This window comes from Rhincodon typus, chromosome 30 (assembly GCF_021869965.1).
Source record: "Rhincodon typus isolate 14 chromosome 30, sRhiTyp1.1, whole genome shotgun sequence".
NCBI classification, from domain to species: Eukaryota; Metazoa; Chordata; class Chondrichthyes; order Orectolobiformes; family Rhincodontidae; genus Rhincodon; species Rhincodon typus.
This window is the reverse complement of record NC_063361.1, coordinates 37,859,671-37,869,410: the sequence shown is the minus strand read 5'-3', so window position 1 is coordinate 37,869,410 and position 9,740 is coordinate 37,859,671. Positions and strand designations below refer to the sequence as shown.

Here is a 9,740-nt window from a genome sequence, read left to right as displayed (position 1 = left end):
AGATCCCATTGGCATTGAGGCAGAAATGGCCAGGCCCAAAACAACAATCAAAAGTGTTGAAGTAGGCCATTCAGGTCATCAAGTCTGCTCTGCCATTTGATAAGATTGTGACTGATCTGATAATCCCCATCTCCACTTTCCTGCCTTTTCCCCATCACCCTTGATTCCCTTCCTGATTAAAAACCTGTCTATCACAGCCTTGAATATTTGGACATGTTGAGGGAATGGTCAAATGCAAGGCAGACGCAATATAATGTGGATAAAGATCAAGCGCTCCACTTTGGGAGCAAAAACAGGAAGGAAAATTATTACCTGAATGGCTGTAAATTGGGAGAGGGGGATGTACAATGAATCCTGGGTGTCCTTGTTACACAGAGCAGCAGGCAGTGAAGAAGGCGAATGGCATGATGGCCATCACAGTGACAGGATTCGAGTACAGGAGCAGTCTTGCTGCAGTTATACAGGGCCGTGGTGAGACCATACCTGGAGTATTGTGTGTAGTTTTGGTCTCCTTATCTGAGGAAGAATGTTCTGGCTACGGAGGGTGTGCAACAAAGATTTACCAACTAATTCCTGCAATGGTGAGACTGAAATATAGAGAGAGATTAAAGCAAATAAGATTATATTCACCGGTGTTCGGGGGTGGGGTTAGATCTCATAGAAAGTTATACAATTCTAACAGAACTAGACAGGATAGATACAGAAAAGATGTTCCTGATGGTGGCAGAGTCCAGAACCAGGGGGTCGCAGTCTCAGCAAACAGGATCAGCCATTTAACACTGAGATAGCTTCACCCAGAGAGTGGTGAGCCTGTGGAATTCACTAACACAGAAAGCAGTCGAGGCCAACACATTGTATGATTTAAAGAGGAGTTGGATACAGGACTTGGGGGTAAAGGGATCAAAGGATATGGAGGAAAGTGGGAACAGGTTATCGAGTTGGGTAATCAACCATGATCATATTGAATGGTGGAGTGGGCCTGAGGGCTGAATGGCCTACTCCTGCTCCTACTTTGCATGTTTCTCGGCTTAATATATTTATTGACCCAGCCTCAACAGCCCTCTGAAATAAAGAATTCCACAGAATCACTTTTTTCTGAGAGAAGAAATTCCTCCTCATCTCTGTCTTAAATAGGTAACACCTATTTCTGAGATAATGCCCTCTGGTCCTCAGCTCTCCCAAAGAGAGAAACAACATTTCCACAGCTACCCTGTCAAGTCCCCCTAAGAATCTTGTACGTTTCAATAAAGTCACCTCTCATTCTTGTAAACTCCATTAAGTACATGCCCAACCTATACAACCCTCTCCATGAGACTGTTCCTCCATACCCAGTATTAGTCTAGTGAACCTTCCCTGGACTGCCTCCAGGCACAGTCCAAATTTATTTAATAAAGGGCCCAAAACTATTCAGAATATTCCAGCTGGGGTCTGACCAGTGTCTAGTATAGTTTTAGCAAATCCTCTCTCTATCCTTTATCCATGTGAACATATGGCTTCCAACACCTTGGGCTAGTATTAAGAAGCCTTTAGTTTTAGCCATGCAGTTGAGGGATAAACATTGACTAAGGACATCAGGGAGTACTCTCAGAGAAAGGATTCTTCAAATGTGTCAATTAAGTCTTTCTTCTTTTGGGCGTGAACTTTTTTTAAAATTCATGAAATGTAGGGTTTGCTGGCTGGGCCAGCATTTATTGCCTGTCCCTCGTTGCCCCTTGAGAAGGTGGTGATGAGTTGCCTTCTTAAACTGCTGCAGTCCCTGTGCTGTAGGTTTACCCACGAAGCTATCAGGGGGACAATTCCAGGATTCTGACCCATGACAGTGAAGCAACAGCGATATATTTTCAAGTGAGGACGGTGAGGAGTTTGGAGGGGAACTTGCAGGGGGCGGTGCAATGGGAACATTATCAGTTAATGATCATTCTCCTCTTGCTGGGCAGCAACACGCCTGCTGTTTCCTGTTCTCAGAACTGTGATCGAGTCTGTTTTAAATTCATTGCTCAGTCAGTGACAGGAGAGATCACAGCCATGGTGCCCTGTGTTTATACCATTGCCTACGGTAAACTGATTCTGGCTCTTCTGTTGGCACCAAGTAAGTACCTGAATAACCAAATCTGCCTTGAACAAACGAGACATATCAAACATTTTCATGTAGATATGGGGCTTCAGGGGCTGCTAGGTAGATAGCATTCACATTTGTTACTGGTATCTTCACCACTTTAGACCAGTCTTGTCTTCTGATGAGGCAGATTTCAGTTCCAGTCAACTCGATTTGTTACCTTGTGATCAGGATCCCAGGGAGATTCCTCCTGATCTGCTCATGGTTTCCCTGTTTTAGAAAGAACCAAGGATTTCCCCATGACCAACTCATGCTGGCTCTGTGTCCAGTACACACTGCAAAGAAGGATGGTGCAAGCAAGTGCAAGAATAACTTTCAAAGGATTTTGAATAAATATTTAACAGGGAAATCATTGCAGGTATATTAGACAATAGTGGGAATAATTAAATGAAATTCAAAATATTAAGCACAAACAGCAGGGAGGAACTTCTTATACTTTGGGATTCTTGATCCAACGGCCTTCAGATGGTTAGAGCTTCTGCTTGAATTTTATTTTATAGTTTCCAAAAGGAATGTTTAGACTCTGTCATTCACAACCCTACATACACAACTTTTTGTGTGATTCTGTATAATTTTCTGTTTATCTAGGGATACTATGTTTATCTGGGGTAGTTGTGTTTATATGGGAGTGTTATGTTTATCTGGGGGTGCTGTGTTTATCTGGGGGTGCTGTGTTTATTCTGGAGTGCTGTGTTTATCTGCATGTGTTGTGTTTATCTGGGGGTGCTGTGTTTATCTGGGAGGTGCTGTGATTATTTTGGGGTGCTGTGTTTATTGGGGTGCTGTCTTTATTTTGTGGTGCTGTGTTTATCTGTCAGAGGAGGTCTTTAAAGAGTTAAGATTGTCTGGGAGGGGACATGTTTGAGACAAAGTAGAAACCTCAGCTCTTTGAGTTTTGAGACAGAGGAATTCCTTTAAGAGTGGAGAAAATGATGAAATCTGAATTTGATATAAACTGTATTAGATAAAAAGCTCAAGGAGGAAACATTGACAGACAAAGGGATAGACGGACAGTGGGACTGACAGAGAAAGGGATAGTCAGATAGAGAGACAGACAGAGGGATAAACAGACAGCAAGATGGGCAAAGGGACAGAATGGGAGATTAAGTGCAGTTGGAGGTTCTAAACTGTTTGGACTGAATGCTAAGCTCACCAACAGGAATCTGAAAGAGTTGGGAATGTGACAGCCCAGGATGAGAAAAAGATGGTGTTGGAATCTCACAAGGAAAATGTTCAACAAGACATTTTCAAATTTCGGAAGCTCAGAGAGTTACATTTCCATTTGATGGATGAATTCTCTCCAGGTAGTGAGGTTCCTGGCTGCACTGTGAAGAAAAGTTCCTGATTGGGTCAGAGCAGTGAGCAATATTCCAACATTGTCTGAGGGTCATCCACTCTGAAATTGCAGCAGGAACAGGAAGTTGCTTTTAATGAATTGACAAGGACTTAGGGCAGTTTCCAAAGTAAAACAACATTTCCTGTTTTCAGAAAACGGCTGATATTTTCATTTGATTCTCTCTCAGGAACCATCAGGATCTATGACCCTAGTTGCCCCCCAACCTCAATCAACATTGGTCTGGGTGTGATCTCCCCACTGTGATCGTATACATCCCCTCAAATGCTTCTCCCACCTAACCATACCCCACCCAGCCCTCCCAGACCCTGTGATCCCTCCTTGTTATATCACCCATCATATCACATCCATTTCAGTTGCTCAGCATACATCAGCAATGTGAGTCTCAGGTCCAGGGTGAGCTGTGGTTTAAACTTCATGGAGTTTGAACAAAGCAACAAGTGCAGTTAATGATGGGCTGTCTTTCTTGCTCACCCATGCTCTCTGTCTAACTCCCTCAGTCAGCCTCACTGTTCTATCGTTACTCCAGTCACGTGCTGCTCCTTCCCCTGATCACTACCTTCCAGCCCTCCTTGTCTCACACTCAAAGTGGCTATGATTCCATTGTTGAACCACTGATGGAAATGAAGCAATGCATTTTTGTTTGACATCGTTGTAATAGTATTTTAGACTTTTACTGTTTAATTATAGTTGAAATGCTATGAGTGAGTATTTAAAAGTGATACCTCTCCTTATATTCTCAGCTTTCGCTGGAGGTATGACCAGCAACACTAGCCTGTACCAAATTACTCCAACCAAGGAGCCAGGCTCCACTTTAACACCAGGATCTCGTCCCAGTCTTGAATCGAAGCCAGGATACACAATGGAATACACAGAGCAGACAAATCATAGTCGAGAGGGTGAGTCGCATGTGACATCAGCTTCTGGAATCAAACATTTCCTGCACCTAACCTCCAGCAACTGGAAACATTCGCTCTAACAAGACAGGGCAAGTTACATAATTCTCCGGCAGTGCAACTGACAGAGAAGAATCATAGAATCCCTTCAGCCCATTGAGCCCACACTGATCCTCCAAAGAGCATCCCATCCAGACCCACTCTATCCCTGTAACCCTGCATTTCCCAAGGATAGCCACCTAGCCTGCATTGGACACTATGGGCAAATTAGCATGACCAATCCACCTAACCTGCACATCTTTGGACTGTGGGAGGAAACCTGAGTACCTAGTGGAAACCCACACAGACACAGGGAGAATGTGCAAACTCCACACAGTCACCTGAGTGTGAAAACGAACCCAGGCCCATGGTGCTGTGAGGAAGAAGTGTTAACCACTGAGCCACTGTGCCCCCATTACAGTGCCGTCCCAAAGAGGGAGAAAAGTATTTGCTTCAGTTGAAACTGTTTCATTGACTCCTATGATCTTTGTATCTAAACAGATAATTTCACCATAATGCCTGCAATCATAGCAAGACCCCACAAACATGAGAGACAAATGGTCTCTAAATTTAATTTAGAATTTTGATGAAAGGATTAATATTAGTGAAATAAATGAAAGATGCTCTGTTATTGCTTCAAATCTGTTACAAGATTATCCCAATACACACAGTGATGATGTCAACCAGCGAGTAATCCACAATGTTGGGATAATGATCTGCAGCCATGGGTTCAAATTCCACCATTGATTAAAACCTGGAATTAAAAATGCTGGTTAAATGGCTTGCTGTTTAAAACCCATCTGGTTCACTAAGTCCTCAGGGAAGGTAAGTGCCCTCCTTACCTGATCTGGCTCTATGTGTGACCTCAGACCCACAGCAATGTGATTAACTCCCTCTGAAATAGCCCAGGGATCGAGTCTGTGATGCCCAAGCCCTATGTTTGAATAAAAAGAGTTGACAAAGTCAAGTTTCGGTATCTGCTTCCAAAGGGGCCTCTGACAGTGCAGAAATCCTTTCATACAATAATATCGGTTGTTACAAGGAAGTTTAAACTTTAAGTCAGACATACGTTTTAAACAGCTGAAACTAACTTTTTTTTAATATTCTTTGATATCAATAAATTCTGCTCCAACTGATTTTCCCTTTCTTTACCTTCAATTCCTGTTCAAAATTTATCAGGTTGGTTCAGGTTGACTTGCTCAAAACAAATCTATGTTGTTCAATTCTGAACATTGTCGTTCATTTACCTACATCATTACTGTCTCCAATGATTTGTGACTTCAGTTGGGATCCTAATCAGTGGATGGATGTGTGTTCTATCTGTGTGTCCCTTTTTGCCATTTGCCATGAATGACCCCGCACTGATCAATTGTGGGAAGCTGTGGTGACTTCCTACACAACCTCCTCACAAACCCTCTTCAGTCCCTCGGAGCACATACCATCTGCTCCAGTGACATTCCAGTTCATAGCATCCTCATCCTCTTCAGACAGTTTTCATACTTTATCTAATGGTTCCCCAATCAGCTCAAGGAGCAAGTGCTCTGAACAGATAATCTTCTCCTGGAGAACAAAGGACCAACAGTCGCTTAAATTCTTTTTATTTGTTTGTAGGACGTCGCCGTCACTTGCTGGGCAAATATTAATTGCCCATCCCAAATTACCCATGTGATGGTGGTGGTGAGCTGCCTTTTTTAACAGGTGCTGTTCTTGGAGCTTTTGCATACTGACAGTGCTGTTAGCAAGGGAGTTCTAGGATATGAACACAGCTGCCCCTGCCCTTTGGGGTGGTAATAGACATGGATGTAATGGAAACCACTGTCAAGAGAGCGGTGAGGTGTCATGTAGGTGGAGATTAAACCTCAGTCTCTCCTGACAGACGTTGTGAAGGGCAGGAGAAAACATTTGAATCAGGAAATATGGTCACGATAGCTTAAAAACCAGGCTCTCTCTCATATTTCACACTGTCAGATAGTGAATCAGTTATATTTCGCTCTCTCAGTTCACTGGATTTCCTGAAGGAAAGGGTTAGGCTTAGGGTTTTATTTTCTCAGGATCCACTGAACTGTAATAGCTGTAATATCCATCTATTTATTCAAGTCCTAGGCAACAACATGGAATTTCTGTTCAATGAGAGTTACAAATACTGTGGCAAACCTTTTGAAAACAACATTCAGAACACTGGGCAACAGCAGTGGTGCAGCTGGACAGCAATTGCTAGGTGAGTAACGAGGAAACTAAAGTAACATGTAATATCAAACTACACATTACTTAATACACAGCACTGTGTAACTGTGTCGTTAATCAAGCTAACTCACTGTGTAATTGTACAGAGTCAGTGTTTATTCAGCAGGGTAATGGACACTTACTATTGAATGCTGGTTTATGCACTAATCTCTTATCTTTTTTCTTCAGCTTTTACAATACCCTGACAGAGTGCTCGGAAATTATAATGGAGTTTTATGGATCCTATTGGCCAAATGAAGCTGGTGAAAAGTTATTAATTCTGATGCACAATCATTACTTTAAGGATTGCTTCGTGGAGGAGGTTCCCACTCTGAGTGATCCTCCTGAAAACATAGTGCTGGGCCTCATAATGGTTCCAATCAGCATCATACCCATCATTGTAACACTGGTTGTCTGGTGCAACAAAAACATTGAGTCTAATGCCAAAAAGTAGATGCAGACATTAAATGTAACCCTTCTTATAGTTTGCTTTGTCCTGAACTCCTGATTTCCCATCTCCCGTAAATATTTCCCGTAGCGATTGCTGTTCTGACACATTTCTCTGCTCCATTAGTTTATTCCTCCATCCCCTCAAACTCTCTGCAGCATTTCGGTAGTACTCTGAAATTAAGAATCTAATGATGACCGTGAATCCATTGTCGATTGTCAGAAAAACCCATCTGGTTTACTAATGTCCTTTAGGGAAGGAAACTGCCATCCTTATCTGGTCTGGCCTACATGTGACTCCAGATCTACAGCAATGTGGTTGACTCTTAACTGCCCTCTGGGCAATTAGGGATGGGCAATAAATACTGCCTAGCCAGTGACACCCTTGTCCAATGAATTAATAAAGAAAAAAAAAATCACCTTCTGCGAAACCTGATTTTGGGAAATGTTCACTGCTGACTTGGATCACAATTTATCATCTCAACAGCCAGCTTGATGTCACTATCATTCTCTCAACTTCATACTCTTTGTCCAATGTCCATTCTTCGATCAGCTGTAATCTTGTGTCATTCAATATCGAAAATGTGGAATTCATTGACTTTGGTCCCTCACTGCCTTAAGCTCTATGACCTGATCACCAACACCAACTCTCCCCCAACCACTTTCTCGGGCTGCTCACCTCCCCCCACCATGGCCCTATCTGCCTCTGAGCCTCCTGATCACACATTAACTCCATCACTGTAAATGTCTATTTGCACCACCTTCATATCACTGGCCTCCACCACGACTTCTGCTCATCCTTATCAATGGCCTTTGTTCCCTCAAGACCTGACTATTCCAGTATGTTTCTGGCCAGACTCATGTTGTCCATTCTCTATAAACCTAACTTCAGCCAACTCTCTGCACAGTCACACCAAGCCCCATTTATCCATCTTGCCTGTGTTGGTTGATTTAAACTAAACAGGCTCTTGGGCCCTTAATACGTTAGATTTAAAGTTCTCAAATTGTGTTTAAATCTCTCCATTATCTTCCCTTCTCTGACACCTCCTGCAACCCTATAGCCAAAACTATCCGCCTTAAGAGAAAAACCTTTGTTTGGGCGAGTTTCCTTTGGTTCACCTCCCTGCACTTTGTTCCTTATTCCATTTAATCCTGAAAGTTGGAAAACTCCCCTGAATCTAACTGATCTCTCCAGCTCCCTCACCACCTTCTTTTTGATTGAGCAGCTGGTGCCTTTCCAAATGTCCCATTCTTTGGATCTTTGTCTTTTTTTGTGTCTCGGTCTTAGGCTTTTAATTAAAGATGTATGTAAATTCAAGGATGTTGATGTTGTTGCTGGGAATCTCTTGAGAAGTGGATCTTTATTCTTCAATCAGCAGTGGATCTGATGACTTTGTTCACAAAAGAATAAATGAGAACTTTCCCCAAATGCTGAGCTACTTTTTTCCTGACCTTCTGTGATTAGAATTTGAACAGATCCACTGCACTGCTCAGATTGTGGAAGTGCTGACAGTGGATGTGACAGGAACACGACACATTTCTAAATCCAATACCAGTCAAGGTTTCAGTTCCCTAAGGCCTGGGCGAGGTAGCATATATATTCTATAGTGTACCTGGGCATACGTATATATGCCTTACTACACCCAGATGCTAAACACTTTACCAGGTGCAGCAGGCAGTAAGGAAGCTAAACTGGATGTTGGCCTTCATAGTGAGAGGATTCGAGTTCAGGAACAAGGATGTAATGCTGTAATTAGACAGGGCCTTGGTGAGGCCACACCTGGAATATTGTGTGTAGTTTAAGGATCAGGGGTAAATTTTTAGGACTGGGATGAGGAGAAATGTCTTCAACCAGAGAAGGGCAAGCCTATGGAATTCACTGCCACAGAAAGCGGTTGAGATCACAACATTGTGTTTTCAAGAAGGAGGTAGATATAGCTCTTGTTGCTAAAGTGGGGGATGTGCAGGATTGGGGAATTGAGCTTGATGATCAGCCACGATCCTATTCAAAGGCAGAGCAGACAAAAAGGCCGAATAGCCTCTTTCTGCTCCTGTCTTTTATGTTTCTGTGTAAGACTCGACATTCTACCAGCCATTCAGTGACTTTTCAGGGGCTGATGTCATTTTAATTTATTTTTATTTTATTCCAAGGAGCTTTGCTGCATCATCCAAACTTCTGCCCCTTTGTGTTTCCTAGCTCCCCGCTCCCTGACTCCTGCCAAACTGTCGCATTAAACCTCCCATTGAACCTTCCCAAACCACTTTCCAAAGTGAGTACATTTTAACAACTGGAAGTGAACGAAACTCCCGATGTCAACAAAAACAGAATAGCAACAAACGAGCACAGCTTTCAGTGTCTAAAGATGTAAGTTGGTGAAATACACATCAATACATCAGATAAATATTAAAATCGATGTTATTAAAGTGCTTTGTAAAGATGGCTGTTTTGTGAAGTCATGTAGGTTTAGGGTTAAGGTCTCAGCGTTCCTCACTGACTGAAAGTTCACTGTGTCCCTCTCCTGCTGCCTGCTCACCCCCAGATGCCCCTGGCACTGCTGCAGGCGTGCTGCAGCTGCCAGTCACAGGGACTCATTGAGATGGGCAGCTTCCACAAGGTCCCAGCTCCCCTGCTCAAACCCATCCCCACCAACTCTGGGAGAGAGTG

The 9,740-nt window shown here is 43.0% G+C and overlaps 1 protein-coding gene across 1 annotated transcript; it reads left to right on the top strand.

The window, feature by feature from the left end:
• Window positions 1–1,966: 1,966 nt before the first annotated feature.
• Window positions 1,967–8,504, top strand: ramp2 (receptor (G protein-coupled) activity modifying protein 2). The gene is made up of 4 exons (XM_020520342.2): window positions 1,967–2,089; window positions 4,214–4,369; window positions 6,503–6,623; window positions 6,818–8,504. The coding sequence occupies exons 1-4, from the start codon at window positions 2,026–2,028 to the stop codon at window positions 7,080–7,082; spliced, it is 606 nt and encodes a 201-aa protein (XP_020375931.1). The 5' UTR covers window positions 1,967–2,025; the 3' UTR covers window positions 7,083–8,504.
• The last annotated feature ends 1,236 nt before the right edge of the window (window positions 8,505–9,740 follow it).